This window comes from Homalodisca vitripennis, chromosome 5 (genome assembly GCF_021130785.1).
Source record: "Homalodisca vitripennis isolate AUS2020 chromosome 5, UT_GWSS_2.1, whole genome shotgun sequence".
NCBI lineage: Eukaryota > Metazoa > Arthropoda > Insecta > Hemiptera > Cicadellidae > Homalodisca > Homalodisca vitripennis.
This window is the reverse complement of record NC_060211.1, coordinates 180600605-180625610: the sequence shown is the minus strand read 5'-3', so window position 1 is coordinate 180625610 and position 25006 is coordinate 180600605. Positions and strand designations below refer to the sequence as shown.

General features: G+C 37.5%; 1 protein-coding gene across 3 annotated transcripts in view; it reads left to right on the top strand.

Moving 5' to 3' along the window:
* The window catches only part of LOC124363258 (fatty-acid amide hydrolase 2-like), a 30744-nt gene extending 6249 nt beyond the window's left edge, over window positions 1-24495 (top strand). For 2 of the 3 annotated variants that reach the window (XR_006922536.1, XR_006922537.1), the window contains exons 4-12: window positions 1793-2007; window positions 11300-11411; window positions 11492-11649; window positions 11728-11868; window positions 15196-15291; window positions 18515-18673; window positions 19401-19583; window positions 22279-22508; window positions 23824-24495. Coding sequence is in view for 1 of the 3 variants with exons in the window: in XM_046818464.1 (XP_046674420.1) it covers window positions 1793-2007; window positions 11300-11411; window positions 11492-11649; window positions 11728-11868; window positions 15196-15291; window positions 18515-18673; window positions 19401-19583; window positions 21895-22005 (1175 nt within the window). In the remaining 2 variants the exon portion in view is untranslated. Of the gene's footprint in view, window positions 1-1792; window positions 2008-11299; window positions 11412-11491; window positions 11650-11727; window positions 11869-15195; window positions 15292-18514; window positions 18674-19400; window positions 19584-21894; window positions 22014-22278; window positions 22509-23823 lie in introns of those variants that run through there. The other variant, XM_046818464.1, reaches the window with a different exon arrangement.
* The last annotated feature ends 511 nt before the right edge of the window (window positions 24496-25006 follow it).

The window sequence follows — 25006 nt, the reverse complement described above, 5'->3', positions numbered from 1 at the left end:
TGTCACATTCTTAAACACTCCTGAGATAATTGATAGTCGTTCCTTTGTGAGCCTCTTGGGCGCATTATGAAGATATGCGCCCTATATTTCCTGTCTCTATCGTTCGTGGTTTTTGCTAGGTGTTGATAAGTTATTCATACAATTAATTTATATACATGGATCTCGATAATCTAATTAGGTTATGAAGAATCAAATTCGGACTGTTAAGATTAATTTTCTATCTAAGATATTTCCAATATTGTGGGGTTTTCCTTGTGCTCCGGTCAAGAAAATGTATCAACGAAAACCAATTTCGATCGTAAAGCGTCTTCTTTTGGCTCTTTTCATTTACCTTCGATCAAATAATCTCTAATCAAATTCGATTACTTTATGTGCAAACATTCACAGCTTTGTACAATGAGGTGGTTTTTCTAACGTTTAATAGTTTTTTCATTGCATTAGATAGTTTATTGATCATTAGCGCAATTTAAATTTAAAATTATCTAATAACTTCTTCTATGCAATCTGCATTACACTACTGATCAAGCACTTTAAAATAATAATTTTCTAAATTTTAAATGTAAACAAATGTTTCTGCCTCTTTGATGAACTTCAGCTGAAATTATTAACAGCTGTTAAGTATCAGTTCACTTTGTATTTCACGTTGTAATGTAGTCTGCCAGATCCAATGTAAAACACTCCAAAATCAACAACTACTTACAAATGAAAAAGTAATTAAAAAAACATTTTCCAGTGGACCAAATTGTGAATCTAAACCATTCTCGAATTCCATTGAAAACACATAAAAAATGTCATCAAAATCGGTCCAGTCGTTTAGGAGGAGTTCAGTCACATACACACGAACACAAGAAATGTATATATATATATATATATATATATATATATAAAGTTGTACTTATTTACAACGTGTGACAATTGAGGTTAAACCTCTTGTCGTATGTCCAGTGTCTAACAAACTCACCACCAATATAGTTCAGGTTCAAAACTTTCAGCATTTTAATTTAAATTAAATTTTATTAACACACATTGTATGAACACATGCAATCTGATATACCAGTCTTTCATTATATTCGCCTAGTTACGATTTATCACGAAGGATAATTTTTATAAAACTTTTTTTAAGGAAAAGCCGATCCCTTTTTATGCCTTATCCTGTCTGTCCTCATGGGCCACTGGCATGTGCGAGGATCTTATCAAACAGAATAAGGGGGAGAGTCGATACAGTACAAGGTTGTTGGTACTGATAAAAAGTGCAATGGTCACAGACATGATTCGAATTGGCGCTATCTCTAACTCAGACCCAAAGTCCAATGTCTTAGACCACTCGGCCATTGGCATTTCCAGTATACTACAAAACAATATGGTGGTAATGAATTTGCCACACATGAAACTAAATTTAACAACATAATGTGTTGTACATGTAAAACTCAAATAATATCTCTGGTACACCAACAGCAAGAATATCATACTGGTAAAACTGAACCCAAATGATATCACTGTACAGAACCAAGAGCACTACACAACACACGTCTCATGCACCACAGAAGGTGGTAGACTGACCTCAAAAGTAGTGATTTATTTTTGCAACATATAACAATGGCAAATTTGTGAAATCGTATTATCCTTTGTAATATCTATTGTCATTAAACAAGCTTTAATCAAAGAGTAGAATTTGGGTTTTATTTCACCACAACTTTTGATTGCATTGCTCTCATTTTAATACTAGACTGTTTTTCTATTTGTACAGTACAAGTTTTACAGTTAGAGCATTCTAACGATGTCAAGTTTGCAGGCATGAACCACACAATGGGCCTGGTGTCCCGGAAAGGTACCAAGGCGAGTGAAGATTCCACAGTTGTGGCTCGAGTGAAGGCAGGAGGAGGTATTCTACTGGCAGTCACCAACATCCCAGAGTTCATCTGGCAAGAGTCTCGCAACAACGTTTACGGCCAGACCAACAATCCTTACGATTTCCACAGAACTGCGGGTGCTTCTTCTGGTGGATGTGTCAGTAATTATATACATTTTATTTACTGAATTGAACAACAATTCTGAATAAATATTCCAAGATATTTGGTATAACCAGTATGATAAAAGATTATATTGAATTTGAACATTGATGAGAGATAATTTATAACAAATGAATTTAAGAAATCTATATTCATTTCATAGTATACTAATTGTTCTTTTAGTTCTTAATACTGACAGTCCATCTAGAAATGTATTATTTACTGGATATTTACTTCCAGGTGTAAGTGATTAATGCATAACCTGCTACATATCTCTTTTTCTGTTTCATACAGCATTCTGGTCCACCCCATTGTACTCTCATTTCTTCCCCACATGTTTCAATTATTTTATTCCACTAATTTATCAATGTTTTACCTCAAGTTATTTCAAAGCTATTTAATTTTAATCTGTATGTGTATCTGTTATTCATTTAATATGTATTATTTACTTAAATATTTGTATCATCCTGCCTTGTACCAAATTGTGTTATAGTCTAAATTTTTATTTATTATAAATTATGTTTTCAGTATTCAATTAATTAGATTTGGCATCCATTTCATTATTCAGGTACTTAATTTATTCCATAATTTTATTAAACACTCCTATTTAATTTATTTACCTAATTTCAGGTTTTGTGGTAAAACGGCTATCAAGCCACATGATGTGTTCCATTAACAAGGCTGAAATATTTCTGTTTAATATTTCGTCAACAACAGAATTAACGGATCATGACACTGTCTGCCTGTCTGTATGTGTAGACAAGACTAAAAAAAGTTTGCTTGTTAAGGGTAGATATTCCACTGACTTAAAAATGTTAAGGAATCTGTTAGAGCTTGAATCTTGGGATTGTGTATTTATGAGCAATGACGTGAACAGCTTGTTCAATAAGTTTATTGATATTATAAACAAGGCTTTCTAAATTTGAATTAAAAAATAAGTTAAATTAAATAAATCTAAAAAGCTGAAACCATGGATAACAAATGGTCATGGCTGATCAAGATAGACTGTTTGAATTAGTAACGATCCGACCAATGAGCAATTAAAAATTAAATTTTACATAATTAGCAGGAAGATTGCAAAGTGGATTAAAGATACGAAAAAGCATTATTCCAAGGGGTTGTTTGATAAATGCTCAAATAACCCAGTCAGCAGTGGAATATAATGAACAAGTTCAGTGGCCAAGTCCCAGCGATGCAATCTGTTGACAAATCATGAACACTAGAGATAGGCAGTGAATTACCAAGCAATCAGCAACTAATTGTGGATGAATTTAACAGATTTTTTATTAGTGGTTCTAATGATCTGGCTGCATTAGGCACATGGGACTGATTCTATCTCTAGTTTCATAATAAAAAAATATCTCATCACACATAGTTCCAGTTTTAACACAGTTTTATTAAGAGTATAAGCGAGGGAGTGTTTCTTGAAGAACTAAAAATTGCCAAAACTGTGCCTGTATTTTAGAGAGGAAATGAATACAGAAATGGCTCTACAAAATGTTATATCAGAAGTTCAATTAAATTCGAATAATACAAAAAGATCAAAGCATCAGGTTTGTTTTTGGTTATCATGAAGGCCTTTGACTCGACTTATGTGGAATTGAATACAAGATCTATACTATCTTCGATTATGGTTTAGTAACAATGGACTTGCATTAAGTGCTCAGAAATCATTATATATCAATTTTTCATTAACTCAAACTTTCAATTATGATTAACCTTTGAAGTACCATAAGTTTATAGTTGTCAAGAGAATCAATTTGATTTTGTCACCCCTACTTAGGGCAACATTGTGGATTATTTGGGACTCCAAATTAATGAAAATCTTCTTTGGAAAGTACATTTAAAAACAATAAGAACATATCTACTTGCATTTCTTAGAAAATTTTATTTTATTAGAAACTTTGTCTTGACAATGTATTAAAAAAAATGTATCATGCAATTGTTCAGTCTAAATTAAACTATGGTCTGTCATGCTGGGACAGTACATTTCCATTACATGTAAAAAAATCATAACTGTTCAAAAATCATTCATCAGAATTATTTAAAAAAAAGACGTGAACATGCTTTTTCATTGTTTTTTAAGCCAAACATACTTTTACTGTATGCCATTTATATATCTTTAAATTGCTATTGTTATTTTTCAAAATTAGTGGTAATCCAGGAGTCACTGTTGATCTGCAAACAACACATGGAGGATTTATTACCAGACAAGTAGAATAGAATAGAATAGAATATATCTTTATTGAACATATTCTTAGAGAATAGAACAAAGGTCAGTGTTTATGTCACAATCAGTGTATGAGTCAGTGTATGTAAATTACAAAGTGCTTGTCCTCCACTGAAGGAACTCCTGGACACTGTAGTATGGATGCTCCAGCAGCCAGCTTCTTAAGGAGGTCTTGAAGTTCTTCTCTGGAAGCTTTCTTAGGTAGTCAGGTAGATTGTTAAAGAACATGGCTCCTTTATACGATGGTTTTTTTCTCGAACAGAGTCAGATGATGAGGGTCAAGGAGGAAGTTGTTTCTATGTCTGGTGTTGTAGGGGTGGATGTCGCCAGTTCTTGCGTGCCCTGTTTTTGTGGCAAATAAGATCGTCTCTAGGATATAGAGTCCTATGATCGTCAGTATTCCTAGATGTCTGAAACCTGCTCGGCATGAGTCCATTGGTCCTAATCCATTTAGAGTCCTGACAGCCCTTTTTTGTATAACGAGCACCCTTTTAAGATTTCCAATTGTCGTACCTCCCCAGGCTATCAGTCCATATCTAAGATGACATTCAAATAGGGAAAGGTATGCTGTCAAAGCTACTTGAGGGCTACTGATTTGTTTTATTCTTCTCACTGCATACAGGCTACTATTAAGTTTGTAGCAGAGTTGATTGATGTGAGGTTCCCATGAGAGGTTTTGATCAACAGTTAGACCAAGGTACTTTCCTGATTTAATTGTAGTTATTTCTGGGAACCCGTCATATTGGTTTGGGTTAGGTGTAAAGACTAGCTGTTGGGTCTTTGAGTCATTTAAGACTAAATCATTGAGGTGGCAGTATTGCTTAGCCACATTATATGCAACAAAAGAGTCTATATCTAGCTGAGCTTTGTTCTTATTTGCTAAAATCAAAGCTGTGTCGTCAGCATACATTACAATTTCACAGTGGTTTTGGAGATAATTTGGGAAGTCATTTGTTAGGAGAATGTACAAGACGGGTCCAAGCACGGAGCCTTGAGGTACTCCTCTGCTTACTGGTAGTGGCTTAGATTTAACTTTCATCACAGTGTTTTTCTCCAAGTAAGTAAGTTCTACTACTTGTTTCCTGTTGCTCAAGTAGCTCTTAAACCAGTCAAGTTCCTTGTCAATGACTCCAAGAGAGTGTAACTTTTTCAGTATGAGTTCATGATCAAGGCAGTCAAACGCTTTACTAAAATCCAAAAATATGCTTGTTGCAATTTGTCCTTTTTCCAGATTGTCGATGATTTCTTCAATTAGTTGAGCTATTGCTGTTGAAGTTGATCTGTCTTTTATAAAACCGTGTTGTCTAGGGGTGAGAAGATCGTGCTGCTTGAGGTGGCCCAGTAGTCTATTTAGTATTACTCGCTCCAGTATTTTAGAAAAAGTAGAGATTAGGGAAATTGGCCTGTAGCTGGTGGCTTCATTTGTTGCTCCACATTTGAATTTCGGATAGATTTTTGCGAGTTTTAGTTCATTTGGAAATATTCCTTGTGAAAGTGATTTATTAATGATGTGAGTCAGTGGGGTGATTATTTCGTGTTTGCACTGTTTGATCAATTTGATGAGATCTCATCCTCCCCTGCTGATGTTTTTGCTTTTAAAGAGTCAATGATTTTTCCAATTTCTTGTTTGTTGGTTTCAGAGAAGGCTAGGTTTGGTGTTTGAAGTGTTTGGTTGTTATTGTTTGGTGCTATTACAGGTGTCGATGTTCCATTTCTGAGGAGTGTTCGGTCAGCGACTGTAGCAAAGAAGTAATTTAAATGATTGGCAATAGTTATTGGAGAGTCAACGATTTCTTCCTCTATTTTTAGGCATTCTAGTGGATTTTTTGAAGATTTTTCTTTTCTTTCATTATTTATTACATTCCACACAGCTTTTGATTTGTTGTCCGACTGTTCTATGAATGAAGAGTTGCACTGTTTACGAAGAGTTTTGAGTTTTATATCATAACATTTTTTCCTTTGAGCTGTTTCTTTTTTGTCATCAGGGTGGCCAGTAATGATTTGTTTATTCAGTGCTTCTAAGTATGATAATTTTAGGGCCTGACTTTCATTGTTCCATATATTTTTGTAGGGGTTTCTTTTCTTCTTTACTATCTTGAGTGGACATGCTATGTTCAATGCGGTTTGAAAAATTCCACTAAATGCTTTATAAGCAGTTTCCACATTCTCGGTGAGAGTGACTTTAGTCCAGTCTTGGGATTCCAGATTGTGCTTCAATTCCTGCACTGTTCTTGCGTTAAACTGTCTTCTTTTTGTTTGGGTCAGTGGCTGTTTCATAGAATCTGTGAGAATCGTACATAGTTGGGCCGTGTGGTCTGAGAGGCCTGTCTGTGTTATTTTGGTAGCTATATCCGTTTCTTTTATGTTCGTGCATATAAAATCTATAGAGGTCTGGCTATGATTTGTTATTCTGGTTGCGGGTAGATGAAGTCTGCTCAAGCCATGGCTAAGGAGCATTTCATCCAGGTTTCTTCTGTCATTGCTTTCAATAAGATTGTCTACATTCACGTCCCCCATCACCAGTACCATGTCATTAATGGCTACAATTTTGTCAAGCTCACCTGATAAAATGTCTATTGCATTTTCTAAGTTGCTGCAGGGTGGTCTGTAGACGCTTAGCAGTTGTAAAAATCCTTGTCTCAGCTCAATTTTCAGGAGCATCGTTTCACAAATGAGTTCCGATGTATTGCTTGATATTGATACTACTGTAATCTTGTTTTTTAGTCTTAAGCTAGCAAAAACAGCCACTCCACCTTTCCGGTGTTGCTGTCTGGTAAAACCACCTAGTAGACTGTAGCCAGGGATTCTTGTGTTTTCCAACTTTTGACTACTTAAGCCGTGTTCTGTAAGAATTATTAAGTCTGGATTAGAGCTGTGTAGGAAGTGTGTCAGTCTCTCGATTTTGTTCTGAAGGCCATCAATGTTTTGGTAAGCAATGATAAATTTGTGTTGTTTACTTCTTCCTGTTTCTGGTTTTAATATTTGTACTATAGTTTCACAATCTTTGTCTTGTTTTTTTCTAAAAAAAGTGTGTTGTTGGTTTGGAGCTTGACCTAGAAAAGCTGTTGAGCATTGGTTACTTGCCTTGAGTGTTATTTGATGAGTTGTAGAACTAATTTGCATATTCCTTTTAAAGAATTCTATGTGTTCATTAAAGAAATCCTCTGTAGTCTGACTTGAAGGCCTTATGATGGCTGTTATAGGGGTGATAGTTTCTTTGTAAAGTTTGCAGTACTGGTGAAAGAAGGATGGTCTTTGTTGCTGTTGGAATGAATTGGTTGGGCTATTTCGGGGATGGGCTCACTGGTAGGGTGCTCAGCCTGGGAGATGGATGCTTTCGTCTTCTGCACTTTAAGGGAGGCACTATATTTGGCTTTGGGATTAGTTTTGTGTTTGTGCCTTGGTATTTCCTTTCAGAGGTTTCTTCTTTGCCATTTCTAATTCTTAATAAATTCTTGATGGATGCTTCTAAGCTTGAGGATTTCTCTTCAAGTGAAGTGTGACTTTTTTTAAAACTGCCAATTTCTAGGAGAAGGGAGGGTGAGGTGGAAGGGGGGAAGGAGGAGTTGGTCTGATCAGTAGAGAGCTCAGTTTGGGTTTCTACATTGCTATGCTGTGCTGTTGTGATTTCCATAAGATACTTGCGTTTTCAGCATTGCAATTTGTTTCTTTTGGTCTTTAATTTTTATTTCGTACTCAAATATCACTTCAGATAGTTTTTTGTAATTTTCTTCAAAAATATCCTGTGCTTCAATCATGCATTGTTTTTCTTTCGTTAGCTGTGCTTCAAGTTCGGATATATTTCCTTGTAGTGACTCCATATTGGAGATATTTTTTGATTCATTGTATTCCAGCTCCTCTATTTTGACTTCAAGGCTATTTAATTGGGCTAGCAGGGTACAATTTTCTTTTTTAAGAATATTGTTTTCATGTAAAAGTGCAGATCCTATTTTAGCTGCCATTATTAAACTTTCTTCACTATTTTGCTCCACATTTTCAACAAGACTTTGTTCAAGTTCTTTAAGTGAGTCACATGGGGGAGTCATTTTGATGTTTGAAGTCTTGTTTGAAGAAACAGGAGTGGATTCTCGGTTTTCATGTAGGGAGTGAAAAACCACACAACTGCTACATTTCCAAGTTGTTGAAAGTGTTTGAAAGTGGGTATGATCAGACCACCGAGAGTGAATAGCTCTTTACTATAGAAGTTTTTTATATACTTTACCCAAGTTTTACAATAGTTTACCTGTTTACATTAAAAATTCACCCACAATGAGAACCTTAAAAATCTGTGTCAAGGATTGGCTCTTGAATCATGGCACTAATCAATTAGAATAATTTGTTGGTGTATTAAACTAGTTACTAACTACATTTTTCTTTAAAAAAAATGTTCATCTAAAGAATAACTAAAACAAATCTATTTATCTTTGCTTCCATGTTTAATTTGTTCTCTCAGCATTTCCGCAAAAGCTGATATTTCTGTTTCATTTCATTAATTCTAGTGTAACTTTAGTTTTACAAGAATAGAAAAATATACTTCAGTTGACCAACGCTTTTTTAACAAAAACTGAGTATAGAAATATAATATTGTTGTTTTGTTACAATTAATTGATTGTGAAGAGAGAATAAACATTTTTATTTCATTTGAAAAGAAATGAGCTGAGGAAGGCTCTGTGACATTTTTTCTGAAGCTTTAAAATTTCCTCTGTACATGTTTTGAACAATATAGTTCAAACTTTTTACTAAAAAATATAGGTCAGTAAACTTTAAACCTCTAGATATGTAAAATAGTTCAATAAATAGTCTATTCGTGAGATAATTCATTTTTTCTCCATTTTCATTAATTTCCAATAACAAGATTTGATAAATCATAAAATTTTTATTTAATAATAAAAAAGGCTGACCTACATTTAGTAATACAAATTTGATCTAGAAGACTTTTCGACATCAACTTGAAGAAATGTTAATATAACATATTTATTCATTAGTTTGTTTGTTTGTAAAGTAAACCTTTTATAAACTTTGGATTGTGAGGTTGTATTAACAACAGCCGAATATTATTTTACTCAACTCATTAATTAAAATATTTAAATTGGATCAGCATACAATTACTTTTGTTCTTTGTTGAATTGCCTGTCACAAGCATAAAACACCATCTTTGTGAAAGAAATCTTGTCCTCCCTGACTGCAGAGGACAACAACATTAACATTTTTACAACTTGTGTTTCAACTTCAAAATCTGTTATTCCTAATTACTGTAATTCCCAAATGTGCATAGTAAGTGTTCATTACTTCATACTTACCCTTGTAAATTTTCATCAATATATTAAAATGATAGAATTTTATAATTCTACATCTTGAAAACTACATTTTTTTCCAGCAGCCCCAGATCCAACTACCATTATGTTTTATCGTTAAATTAAAGTTATTTTATATTTATATATCTAACCGTGTATGATTCCACCCAGCAGGGATTACTTCTGGCTGGTTTATACCTACCAGTTGAACCCACCACTAGTCACAGCAATAACCGATGTGCCACTTCAAACTGGGCAACCTTATGGATGTCCAGTAGCGGCACATCACTAACTGCAAATGTCGAGATTCTGGGGTTCATGGGCAATTCGATAGGTCTAGTCTACTGTGGAAGATGGCTTTTGGAGTTGGTCGGGTTTTTTCCCTTACCTCAGAGACTCTTGTTAACCTCAACAAGGGTGTGCCCCCCCTGCCTACTTTGACTGGAGAGGCTGGTTCAGAGCTGGCCTCCTTTCTTCCAGGATGACTTTGAGATGTAGTTCCCTAATTCTTCCTCATGGATCTCGATAGGATCCCCTACTCCCTAACCTTACCCATCCTGAATATCCTGTCACTCCGGAAGCAGCGCTAAGGTTCTTACAGGACTAAGTGCAATTTATAAGCTTCTTGTCCTAAGAGAACAAAAAAAAAAAAAAAACCGTGTATGATTTCTCTTTGTATTTTAGGACTTGTATTCCTTAACATCCATACAGCTGCGACCTTGTACTATCTTACTGGATTTCAAATTCAAATTCTTTATTGTAACAGTTTATATAACATACATTCACATTTGTACAGCACAGCTGGAAGAACAGGTGACATTGTCAAGATAAAAAATAGAAATTAATATTACTGTCAGTTATGAAACATTGTTAAAGTTAAAAGTTTAATTAATTAAGTATAATGTTATACAATCAAATATGTACAATATTATTATAATAATAAAAGTCATAAAAATAAATTGTTTAAATTTATGTATGTATATTCATAATGTTATTAAATTATTGTATCACATAGATACTTTTTCAATAGAGTAATATATTTTTCTTTTAACATATTTGAAACCTATATTTTAAATTCATTGTCTTTTTGTATTGATTTAAATCTATTAGGATACTTATTGTATAATTTTCTTCCAAGATATTGTGGTGAACGCTCAAAGTCTATGAATTGGAAAGTGCAACAGATCTCTATTTCTTTGTATTGTAATTATGGTTATAGTGATTTGCAAAAAAGAGCTCAAAATTCTGTCTTACAAACAATAAGCATCTCAGCACATAAACCAATGGACAGGTTAACAGTTTTAAGTCTTTAAATATCCCTTTGCATGAAGTTCTTCTTTTGGAAAATGTCATAATCCTTAAATATTTATTTTGGAATTTGAAAATGTCTGCCAGCCTACCAGAACTTCCCCAAACCTCAATGATATATTGCATGACTGAAGCAAACATAGCATGATAAATCATAATTTTTGTTTTTAAGTCAACAACATTTCTTAAGATTGACATCTGGAAACAAGCATCTGGAGTTAAGCTTTCTTCCCAAAATTTGAAAATATTCAGTCAATTTTAGATTTGAGTCTGAGGATTCCTAAAAAACTTGCTGATTTCAAAACTTCTATTGAAAACTGACTAATTGAGTTTTAGTACAATTCAACTTTAAATTCGAGTTCTGCATCACAATATAAATAACATAATATAAGGATGTAACCTCTATTCTTTACGTTTAGGTATATTCATTTCTTATATTTATGAAAGCTTTATTGCAGGCTGCAGCGGTAGCAGCTTGCCTAGTTCCCATGGCTGTTGGCTCGGATACAGGAGGTTCTATCAGGATGCCTTGTTACTTCTGTGGGCTGTTCGGCCACATGCCAACCACAGGTACGGTCAAATCTCAGATGGAATTGACATTTAAATATAAACTGAATGTGAGTATTTACATAGCATATGTTTAATTGCAGGGTTGATCAGCACGAAAGGTATATATTTCCGTACAGGAGAAGAGACAGACCCCACCATGTCGACAGCCGGAACTTTGACGAGATATGCAGAAGACATCTCTCCCATGCTCAAGCTCTTGGTGGGAGAAAACGTTGACAAGCTCAAATTGGATACCCAGGTGAAGTTCTCTAAAAAAAAGATGATGGTAGTAACTTTTGTGTACTTTTAATACTATCTGATTGATGTTTTTTGGCAGGTGGATATGAAACAACTCAGGCTGAGTTTTGTGGTTGATTTTAACGAGATGAGGATGAGTCGTCTCAATGGTGAAACTAGAACTGTATTAGAGAAGGCAGTGTCATACCTGGAGGAACGTTGTGGCTCAAAGGTCAACAAGGTAAGATTTAAAGCAGTTGAGGCATAGTTTTGTGGATGATTTTGGCGAGATGAGGATGAGTCGGACAGTCGGATTATTGGAGTTGGCAAAAGATCTTAATTTTGTGTTGACACTTTTTTAATTCAAAGTTTAAGAGTGGAAGAAAGAGAACTCTTTATTCATGAACATTGAGAACAGAATATTTGCCACATCATAGAATAGTAAAAAAGTCCAAATCGGTTTACATTACAAGAGAAGAAAATTTAAACAAAAGGGCAAAAATTAAAGATCAAGGATGCAATATAATTCTTCTATGGTGTAGATTGACTTCTTTATTAGCCAATTATGTAGTTGTCTTTCATCGTCTTCGGGCTGCAACTTTTAAGGTCCTCCGGGAAGTTTGTTGAAAAGTTTGGCTCCAGCAAATGATGGCTTTTTGGTGTAGAGAGTAGTTCTGTGGGCTGGAAGATGATATGCCTGAGCTCTTCTAGTTTGATAAGCATGTAGCTCTTCATTTCTTAACAGATTTTGTTTTGAAGCATATATAATTTACCTCCATTATGTAGATTGAGGTGACTGTAAGGATGTCTAGGTCTTTGATGGCTTCTCTACAGCTGTCGAAGAGAGAGACCGGCCATAACCCTTTTTGCTCACTTTTGAAGAATTAGTACCCTCTGGAGATTACCAACTGAGGAGCCACCCCATAGGGTGATTCTGTATCGTAGGTGAGATTCAAAAAGAGCAAAATAGGCAATCCTTAAGGCGGATGGTGTGCTAGTTTGCTTTTAATTCTTCTAAAGGGCAAAGATGGCACAGCATAGTTTTGAGCAAAGATTATCTATATGGCAGTTCCACGACAGACATTGGTCAAGAAACACACCAAGATGTTTTAGTTCATCCACTCTCACTAAATCAAGGTGGTAAGCCTTCCCACTGCAAGGAGCTTGGTTTTAGATGGATTACCACACCAGGTCATTATTTTAAACAATACTGCTGTGCTAAGCTAACTGAAATGAAGGTGTTGATCTCCAGTGATTCTACTGCTTTATTGCAGGTAACTAGTGCAGTATCATCTGCATACATGACGGGGTGGTTGACTATAGGCTTCAAGTTTTTTCAGACAGGTCGCTTGTAAACAATATGAACAATACAAGGCCCAATACTGACCCTTGTGGGACTCCCCTTGTAATATTTTGTGGTCTTGACTGTAAAACTTCATTAACACCATTCACACACTGCTTTAATTCCACTACTTTACTCCCGCCCAGTAAGGTAACTTTCGAACCAGCTAAGAGCTGTTCCTTTTATTCCAAGGGCACTGATTTTAGTGAGAATTAGTTTATTAGACAAGTGAGTCAAAAAGCCTTACTTAAGTCAAGAAAAAAATAGTTGTGATAGTGTTCCCAAGGTCAATATTATCTATTATTTTTTCAATGAGTTCAGAGTTGATTTTCCTGGGATAAACACATGTCCTTTCTGTATCAGGTCATTGTGTTTAAGGTGTTCAAGTATTCTTGAAAGTACTACTTTGTCTAGTACCTTAGACACAGTTGGAACTAAAGAAAATCGGTCTCTGAAGTTTGATATATCATGCTTATTTCCTTTTTTGTGTAGTAGATAGACCTTAGATAATTTTAACTTTGAGGGGAAAACTCCCTGTGCTAAGGATTTATTGATTACATCAGTTAAAGGTTGACATGTCACATCCTTATAAAACTTCAAAATTTTTGATGAAATATCGTCATAGCCTGAGGAGGAGGAGGTTTCTAGTGAGTTGATGATGTTTAACACTTCATCATTGGATGCCAAATCAAATGAAAGAAGTTCATTTCTTAGGAAGTTATTGTGTGTGCTAAAGGTTGTCAGTACTTGTCTCTTTATTAAGTTTAAGGGTTTCTTCTGTGATTGTTGTAAAATAAGAATTAAACTGTTCAGCTATAGTAAAAAGATCTTCTACATAATCGTCAGCAATTTTTAACCTAAAGACGACAGAAGCTGAACCTTCCCTTCTAGTTGATCCTTCACTATTAATGACTTCCAGATAGCTTTACTTTTATTGTTTTGATTCAGCAATGAAGTTGTGATTAGCTTCCTTACGCAAACTTTTTAATTTTAGGTCATAGGTTTTCTTTTTGTGTGCAGCTATAGCTTTGTCTTCATTTTGTCCTGTAGTTAAAAAAAACAGTCATAGGCTTGAATAAAAGCTCATTTACTTCAAGGTTGGAGGCAGTTTTTTAGTTTGTTTTCCTGGTAATATACTTTTTTGTTTTGAAGGTGGACATATAACATTAAGAGCTGTAGTCAAAGTCCCTATGAAAGTTGGAGTATGCATCTTCTGAGTTTTGAGATTGGTAGACAACGCTCCCAAGACTGAATTCCAAGAAGTTCATTTAAAGCTGATCGTTTCGCATGGCTTAGGTTTCTTTTGGTTAATAATGTTTGTTGTTGAGCAGAAATTCATGGTATAAAGTTGTCCGAAGTGATCTGAGAAACCGTCTTCATAGATTGTTATGCCAAAATTATCAGAGGATAGGTTAGTACATAAAAATGTCTATTGAAGTGGCAGTTTGCGGTTGTAGTCCTAGTTGCAGGTAGGTGGCATCGAGTTAAGTTAAATTGAGAAAGAACATTACTTAACTTGCTATTTTCTCTGTCCAAGGATCTGTTGAGGCTGTCAATATTAAAGTCACCAACAACGCAGATTTTACTGTTATTTTGTAATGAAATTTGTCAAGTGATCCAGCTAATAGTTCCATAGATTGTTCTAATGGACTTCTCGGAGGGCAATACACACCTGAGATGTAAACATGACTTTTTTTTATTTATGCAAATGCCAATAGCAGGCCATTTCACAGATGAGTTCTTCGCTTTTGACATTAATGCATTCAATTTCATTTTTGAAGATCACTACGCTTAAATATCACAACACCTCCTTTTTTATGCTGTAATTAAGCAAAGTATTTAATTTGAACAACAGAAACAACATGTTTGATGTATGTAAAATTGTTGTTTTTGTTATGACCACACACAAACATGAAACATGACCAGTTTGATTTCAAGAAAAAAGATTTTTCTTCACTTAACTTAAATGGATACTTTAGCTGAAATTAAAAATTGTTGTTATTAAAATATGTTTTTCTTCTACACTCTAGAAGTAGGTAGAGCGTAAGATTCTAATTTGTTTTAAGCATCTAGCTGTAAATGCAATGTTCATTGTAAAAATACTATAAATTTAAATGTTTTGAAAGAACCCTCATAGATGTAAGTACAAAAACATTGTCCAATACCTCATCCAGGCTAAGAATTAAAGAGCATTGTATGATTGTTCTGATTGTAGGCTGGTTACAGGTTACCCTGCCAGAACTGTCTCACAGCTACAACCTCTGGCACTACTGGCTGGAAAGGGAGTGGCACACCTTGGCTTACGAACTGGGCAATAAACAGGTAGATCTATCTTACAGTTACAGGTTACCGTGCCAGAACTGTCTCACAGCTACAACCTCTGGCACTACTGGCTGGAGAGGGAGTGGCACACCTTGGCTTACGAACTGGGCAATAAACAGGTAGATCTATCTTACAGTTACAGGTTACCTTGCCAGAACTGTCTCACAGCTACAACCTCTGGCACTACTGGCTGGAGAGGGAGTGGCACACCTTGGCTTACGAACTGGGCAATAAACAGGTAGATCTATCTTACAGTTACAGGTTACCCTGCCAGAACTGTCTCACAGCTACAACCTCTGGCACTACTGGCTGGAGAGGGAGTGGCACACCTTGGCTTACGAACTGGGCAATAAACAGGTAGATCTATCTTACAGTTACAGGTTACCTTGCCAGAACTGTCTCACAGCTACAACCTCTGGCACTACTGGCTGGAGAGGGAGTGGCACACCTTGGCTTACGAACTGGGCAATAAACAGGTAGATCTATCTTACAGTTACAGGTTACCCTGCCAGAACTGTCTCACAGCTACAACCTCTGGCACTACTGGCTGGAGAGGGAGTGGCACACCTTGGCTTACGAACTGGGCAATAAACAGGTAGATCTATCTTACAGTTACAGGTTACCGTGCCAGAACTGTCTCACAGCTACAACCTCTGGCACTACTGGCTGGAGAGGGAGTGGCACACCTTGGCTTACGAACTGGGCAATAAACAGGTAGATCTATCTTACAGTTACAGGTTACCCTGCCAGAACTGTCTCACAGCTACAACCTCTGGCACTACTGGCTGGAGAGGGAGTGGCACACCTTGGCTTACGAACTGGGCAATAAACAGGTAGATCTATCTTACAGTTACAGTTACAGGTTACCCTGCCAGAACTGTCTCACAGCTACAACCTCTGGCACTACTGGCTGGAGAGGGAGTGGCACACCTTGGCTTACGAACTGGGCAATAAACAGGTAGATCTATCTTACAGTTACAGGTTACCCTGCCAGAACTGTCTCACAGCTACAACCTCTGGCACTACTGGCTGGAGAGGGAGTGGCACACCTTGGCTTACGAACTGGGCAATAAACAGGTAGATCTATCTTACAGTTACAGGTTACCCTGCCAGAACTGTCTCACAGCTACAACCTCTGGCACTACTGGCTGGAGAGGGAGTGGCACACCTTGGCTTACGAACTGGGCAATAAACAGGTAGATCTATCTTACAGTTACAGGTTACCTTGCCAGAACTGTCTCACAGCTACAACCTCTGGCACTACTGGCTGGAGAGGGAGTGGCACACCTTGGCTTACGAACTGGGCAATAAACAGGTAGATCTATCTTACAGTTACAGGTTACCCTGCCAGAACTGTCTCACAGCTACAACCTCTGGCACTACTGGCTGGAGAGGGAGTGGCACACCTTGGCTTACGAACTGGGCAATAAACAGGTAGATCTATCTTACAGTTACAGGTTACCCTGCCAGAACTGTCTCACAGCTACAACCTCTGGCACTACTGGCTGGAGAGGGAGTGGCACACCTTGGCTTACGAACTGGGCAATAAACAGGTAGATCTATCTTACAGTTACAGGTTACCCTGCCAGAACTGTCTCACAGCTACAATCTCTCTGGCACTACTGGCTGGAGAGGGAGTGGCACACCTTGGCTTACGAACTGGGCAATAAACAGGTAGATCTATCTTACAGTTACAGGTTACCCTGCCAGAACTGTCTCACAGCTACAACCTCTGGCACTACTGGCTGGAGAGGGAGTGGCACACCTTGGCTTACGAACTGGGCAATAAACAGGTAGATCTATCTTACAGTTACAGGTTACCCTGCCAGAACTGTCTCACAGCTACAATCTCTGGCACTACTGGCTGGAGAGGGAGTGGCACACCTTGGCTTACGAACTGGGCAATAAACAGGTAGATCTATCTTACAGTTACAGGTTACCCTGCCAGAACTGTCTCACAGCTACAACCTCTGGCACTACTGGCTGGAGAGGGAGTGGCACACCTTGGCTTACGAACTGGGCAATAAACAGGTAGATCTATCTTACAGTTACAGGTTACCCTGCCAGAACTGTCTCACAGCTACAACCTCTGGCACTACTGGCTGGAGAGGGAGTGGCACACCTTGGCTTACGAACTGGGCAATAAACAGGTAGATCTATCTTACAGTTACAGGTTACCCTGCCAGAACTGTCTCACAGCTACAACCTCTGGCACTACTGGCTGGAGAGGGAGTGGCACACCTTGGCTTACGAACTGGGCAATAAACAGGTAGATCTATCTTACAGTTACAGGTTACCTTGCCAGAACTGTCTCACAGCTACAACCTCTGGCACTACTGGCTGGAGAGGGAGTGGCACACCTTGGCTTACGAACTGGGCAATAAACAGGTAGATCTATCTTACAGTTACAGGTTACCGTGCCAGAACTGTCTCACAGCTACAACCTCTGGCACTACTGGCTGGAGAGGGAGTGGCACACCTTGGCTTACGAACTGGGCAATAAACAGGTAGATCTATCTTACAGTTACAGGTTACCGTGCCAGAACTGTCTCACAGCTACAACCTCTGGCACTACTGGCTGGAGAGGGAGTGGCACACCTTGGCTTACGAACTGGGCAATAAACAGGTAGATCTATCTTACAGTTACAGGTTACCGTGCCAGAACTGTCTCACAGCTACAACCTCTGGCACTACTGGCTGGAGAGGGAGTGGCACACCTTGGCTTACGAACTGAGCAATAAACAGGTAGATCTATCTTACAGTTACAGGTTACCCTGCCAGAACTGTCTCACAGCTACAACCTCTGGCACTACTGGCTGGAGAGGGAGTGGCACACCTTGGCTTACGAACTGGGCAATAAACAGGTAGATCTATCTTACAGTTACAGGAACCCTTCATCGTAATAATCACTTGATTCTATGCTGATCAGCACTTTCCAAGGTTTCCTCTCAATATGAATAAAGTTCTTCTTTGCTCCAACAATAACATAAACAACAAGGTTAAAGTCTCTAGGACGTTCCTATCAAGATATATCACACAGACGGACGGAAAGATGAATTACTCTTAGACCTTTTGGCTCTAAAATCAATAAGGTTCTTTCCTTGACCAAGTAGAATCTATGTATATAGTTTAAAGTTTCTGGGACCTTTTTTATAGAGTTATCACACACAGGATGGATAATTTTTTGAAGTCCCTGTAGTATAGCTAATTGCATCTGTTATAGTACACAGTGTCTGGAGTGAGAGAGCTGGTCAAGATGGTCCTGGGCAGGTCAGAGTTCACGGTCCCAACTGTACTGAAGCTGTTGGAGTCCTCTCTGTTGCCAGTCGCTCCCAAACAATGGGCTGAGGACAAAACAGCCAAACTGCGCCAAACGCTTATTGTAAGTTTAATTAGAGAAACCCCTGAACCGTGCAGTGGTGAGTACTAGAAGCATCGGTTCCGAGTTTAAATCTATTATTTCTGTATATTAAAGGTTACAGAATTCATTAACAAAGACGTTCTATACAACTCTTTAATAAAGTGTCATAACATAGTTAAGGAGATTATGATGTTTCTTTTAAACATATTAACGAAGTATTCACCTGAATAGATTACCTAATCAGAATAGTGTTTTTTTAATTTGTGGAAATGGTGACATTTTAACAAAAGTGTTTTACAAAACTCGAAGTCCATTGTTTAAGAATGTGCTTTTCTATTGTGATGATGAAATTCTTTGTTGTGACCAGTTGTTATTCCCGTGTTATAAGATGGAAAAAATAAACGCTGATTTATGTACAGTCAAAGTCAAAATTTCTTTATTGCCATAATAACATAAGTACATGCATTGGCTTGCGTCAAAGTAAATATAACTAAAAAACTACTGTACACTTGTATTGTTTTGATAAATTTTCAGAATACAGAATTCTATTTCAAGAATTTAAACTTTTCTGTTGCAGATGTTTGATTAAAGTAGGTAACTTATTTATTTGTCATAAAACTTACTGATCCTTTATTTTTATTTCTATAACAAATTTATTTTAAGAATGCCTTGGAATTAAACGTTTTAAATCAATAATTCTTAAAATGTGAAGTTGAATTGGTTCACTAATACATAGGTTATGTGATAGGAGGAGCTAGGAGACGATGGTGTCCTGGTGCTGCCTAGTTTTCCTACAACAGCTCACCAACACTATGTGCCTTTCTTCAGGCCATTCAACTTCTGCTTCTGGGCCATCGTCAACGTGTTGCACTTCCCTGCCACTCAGGTGCCGCTGGGCCTCAGTCGGGACGGCCTCCCTCTCGGCCTACAGGTGAAAGAACTGTGTCCACTTCTCTTGAATGTCAAGAAAATTTCAGAATTTCTGTGTTCGTTAAAAGTTGTCAGTCCAGGTTTAGTACCATTGTAATTTACTTCTCGGACGTCTCACTTTTGGAGATCCAAGATGTTGAATTTTTAGTTCATTTTTTTAGATACGAAAGGTGTTCTGAAATAGATACCAGGGATACTCTAGGAATCGAATAAGACAAGACTTTTTGATATAAACATTTATCTGGAAACACACCCACTGAGAGCTACAGCTCCTCAATGTTGAAAAGTTAACCATGTATTTTTGTGAACAAAATTACTAAATGTACTAATTCTCATTCAGTATTAGAACATTTTTAATAGTAGTTTCAGATAAAAATATGTTATGTAAATAAAAAAAGTTGCATTACATTTGGTTTTCAACTTTTCTGATTTTGAGTGGGACATTTAAGATGCAGAATATAAAACTCAAATTTATTTTCAAAATCAATAGAGGAGAGAATAAATTTCTTCAGATTAGTCTCTTGGAAATTTTGGTGCAATAGTTAATTGAGTTTGCAACTTCACTTCCTTGTGGTGGAGCAGAAAGTGGTTATGATTGATGATATATGAGGATCGTAAGTCCCTCCCTGCGTTGACTTTGGAAAAAGATAGTGTCTTTAGTGAATAGATGTTCGTTAATAAAGGAGAACCCTGTTCTGAAACATTCTCTAAAAAATTACTGTTACCCTTGAATATACACTGATATTTTAGAACGCCTGTTATAAGTGATTTTGATCAACCAATATAAACACTTCCAGAAAACTTTGAAATCACTAAATTTGTTTAGAATCATCCCTACAAGCCTGAACAATTTTGAGAGGTTTGTCAATAAGCAGACTATAGTACTGTACAAGGGAGGATCAAAAAGTTTTACGACTAAGGTAAAAATATCAAATTAATTTACTTTTCTACATAACTGAATAAACTTGGTGAACCTGTTCAGAAGACTACTTATGCCTTTTAAAAAAAATTGTTTTGTACTGTCCTGCAAACCACTGTTCTGTAGCAGCTTTCACGGACTTAAAGTCGTCAAATCTCCTTCCCACGAGCTGTTATTTCAAGTTGGGAAACAGAAAATAATCACCAGGTGCCAGATCTGGACTGAAGGGTGGGTGGTCACCAGGTGCCAGATCTGGACTGAAGGATGGGTGGTTGAGCTGGTCGAAACACACTCCCACAGGGCAGCTTGTGCACTGCGAGACATGAACTGGAGCGTTGTCGTGCAGCAGAGAACACCTTTGTTGATCATCCTTTAAAGTCTTAAATTCCGGGGTAGTTCTACATAATATTCCCCTGTTATTGTTCTTCTGTTGTCAAGGTAATCAATCAGCAATATACCTGTGGAATCCCATAAACTTATGGCCAGCACTTTTCTGAATTATTTCTGAGTTCTGAACTTCCTTGGTGACAGATAACCCTTATGCCACCGCTGAAAGGACTGCAGCTTGGTTTCAGGGTCCTATTGGTAAAGCCGTCTCCAGTCACTAGTCAGGCTTTCAAGTCTTCTGGGTCATTTTCATAGAGGCGCAAGAGTTCCTGAGAGGAAGTCACACGATAATAAATGGAGAGGTTTCAAGGCACCCTCCAGCAGAAACTTTGGATATGCCCAGAACATTATGAATTTGTTTGAATGTACATTTAGTTCGATAGCAACTTCAGAAACCTTTATACTCCGATGTTCCATGACGAGAGTTTCAGCATGGGCAACATGATCTGGGACAGTCGAGACAGAAGGTCTCCCTGACCGTGGGTCATCTTTCATGGTTTCGCATCCACGCTAGAAAAAGAAGGACACTTCTCGACTACACTTTCACCATTCTTTCGTAAATTTCCTTCGTGGAACTTCCCTCTACATACAAATTTGATTGCACTGCCGTATTCAGATTTAAACTCACTGGAATCTTCCATTTATTTGAGCAGCTGCAGAACTGAGACTGAACCAAATGAGATTATATTTGGAGTGCATTTTCTTAGAGTGATAAGATAAGGAATCAGGCCAATAGATAAACCAGGGCTGCTTTCTTTATACCTTGTTGCAAAACTATTTGATTCACCGTCGCCCAGGAACTGGAGAATGCCTTCGGTGGTTACGTGCCTCCTTGTGCTGTTGTCTCATATTACTTATAACCGACATGTCTGTACAGGTAGTTGCCACTCCATACAATGATCATCTGTGTATCGCTGTCGCTCAAGGAACTGGAGAATGCCTTCGGTGGTTACGTGCCTCCTTGTGCTGTTGTCTCATATTACTTATAACCGACATGTCTGTACAGGTTGTTGCCACTCCGTACAACGATCATCTGTGTATCGCTGTCGCCCAGGAACTGGAGAATGCCTTCGGTGGTTACGTGCCTCCTTGTGCTGTTGTCTCATATTACTTATAACCAACATGTCTGTATAGGTTGTTGCCACTCCGTACAACGATCACCTGTGTATCGCTGTCGCCCAGGAACTGGAGAATGCCTTCGGTGGTTACGTGCCTCCTTGTGCTGTTGTCTCATATTACTTATAACCGACATGTCTGTACAGGTTGTTGCCACTCCGTACAACGATCACCTGTGTATCGCCGTCGCCCAGGAACTTGAGAATGCCTTCGGTGGTTAAGTGCCTCCTTGTGCTGTTGTCTCATATTACTTATAACCGACATGTCTGTACAGGTTGTTGCCACTCCCGTTACAACGATCACCTGTGTATCGCCGTTGCCCAGGAACTTGAGAATGCCTTCGGTGGTTACGTGCCTCCTTGTGCTGTTGTCTCATAGTTCATACAACGATTGCATCTTGTATGTCTATTCACTACTCACCTTTATTTTTGGAGAGCATTGGCTGTAAAAATATATAACTGGGCTCCCAAATGCTGAAGAGGCATCATTGTATTTGCTGTTTTATACAGGGTGCGGCAGCATAACTTCCTTTTTTAAAATATGCGCCATTCAGTTAGTTGATGTCATAGCGGAGCGCTAGTCGTCTCATTCAAGAGGGGGTACTGTAAAGTTTTGTCCCGACACGGTTCAGTTCAGTCGCCATCCTGCGTTGGAATAGTGAGGAGCGTGCCTTTGCCGTTGAGGCCTACTTTTCAAGCGGATGTTCGGTTATTACAACACAGCGTGCATTTCGGAATCGCTTTAATTTAGCCCCGTTGGCTCCCGTCCCAGACAGCAAATCAATTGTTACATGGGTCACTACATTCAGACAAACTGCAAGTGCGACAAAACGAAGAACTGGAGTCCCTCGGCCCGTTAGATCACCTGAGAACATCGATGAAGCAGTGAGAGCGTCAATGTTGCGATCACCACGGCGTTCTGCGCGCAAACACGCATCTGCCCTTGGACTATCCGATCGTTCTGTGAGAAGAATTCTTCGTGATGATCTTCATTTTCATCCCTATAAGATGGCGATAGTGCAGGAACTTTCAGAACGTGACTTCAAATTCTCGGATGAACGCGTGTGAGCTTCTTCTTGATGTCGTTCCCGAGGGTGCTATTGTTTTTTTAGCGATGAAGCCCATTTTAATTTGTGTGGGTCGGTTAACAAACAAAACATGCGCTACTGGGCTGACATCAACCCTCGAGAATTGCATCAAAGGCCTTTGCATTCACCGAAAGTCACAGTGTGGTGTGCAATTTCCTCAGCTGGAATTATTGGTCCCTGGTTTTTTGAGGAAAATGAGGTTACAGTGACAGTGACTTCGGACCGGTATGTAAATATGCTACTTTTTTTCCCCACGGCTAGAAGATTTGGATTTGGGGGACACTTGGTTCCAACAAGACGGTGCAACAGCACACACTTCGAGAGCATCGATGGCTGTTTTGAGGGAAAACTTTCCAGAGCGCCTTATCTCAATTAGAGGCGATTTGAATGGCCGGCACGCTCTCCTTCTGATTTTTTTTCTATGGGGTTTTTTGAAATCCCGTGTTTATGTGAACCGTCCAAGAACCCTACAAGATTTGAAGACCAACATCCGAGAAGAAATTGCCAACATAACACCTGCTACGCTAACAACAGTCATGACAAACGCCAGAAATCGGCTTACGCAATGTATGGAGAATGGGAGACGTCACCTAACAGATTTGATCTTCAAAACAATGTAAATAAAAAACTTTAGACGTGTACCTACATTATAAAAACTAAATAAATATTTTCTGATGCATACAATAGTTTTTATTGAGTTTTAAAAAAAGGAAGTTATGCTGCCGCACCCTGTACTTGTATCATTAACTGAGTTGTATTGTGTAAAAATAAAATTGTATAAAAATGTCATGTGTTTGTAATCAAGAGGTCCCAGACCTCCAAGGGCTCCATTAGATAACTCTGCTTTGTAATAGGTATCCAGTATCTAGAGTGTATTGTCCCCCCACAGTGATTGGCGTATCTGTCACAATAGTAGTAGTATTTCAGTTTGTTTGTTTTTAAATGCATTAATGAATTTAACTTATTTAATGATGTATAATCAGTTGAGTAGAATATTAATATTGTAAATAATAAATGTAGGATATTTTAATACAATTACATACGAAAGTAAATACCACAATTTTACTTACAAGATACAATTGAAGACATCATAAACCACACATCAAAGTAAATTTTTCAATATTTGAACTTTTGCTCACATTAATCCTTTTAGTGCCAATGTCCTGCTATCTGGACGTATAACAAACTATGTATAAAGTGCCAACGTCCTTTTTACAGGACTTTCTAAAATGCCAATATCCGGTTAACCGGGCATCATGATAGAAAGTCATTAAAAATTCAGAAATAAACAGTTTATTTATTTAGAAACATTTTCTTATTTATATACATGGTTTTATATAATACCCACGTTTATAGTATGTATGTATAAGATTTTATTACAGTAGGATCTAAGACAGTGGCTTTTACAACAAGAATTGAGACCAAATGTGGCTGACCTAACAAAAGTTACACCGAGACGTCCTGCCACTGGTCCTGGAGGAAAAAGAAATCCTAACATGTATTTTGAAAAAAAAAAACCCTATGACTGAGAGAAAATTGGTTGTATTTGTAGTGCAGCCAGCACAAAGGCTGGTGGTGGAAACAGAAGAGAATCAACATTTATATGCAGAAAATGCAAACAGGGTTTGCATTCCAAATGTTTTCTTTTCATTGCTGCTATTATTTTGGGTTTTTTTGTAAATGTTACCCCAATTGAAAAAACCTTTACAATGTATAGTTGGCAGTTTTGTTTTACGTCAGTGCTTGTTAATAATTATATCTGTATTTTTCTGTAACTTTATATTTTGTGTACAATCATGAACTGTTTTTAAGATTTCAAAAATTGTGTTAGTTATTTTTTTTTTTTATTTGTGATATTTTACAATTACTTCAACAGTGAGTTTTTAATCTAGTGGACTTTACAGTGAGTTTATTG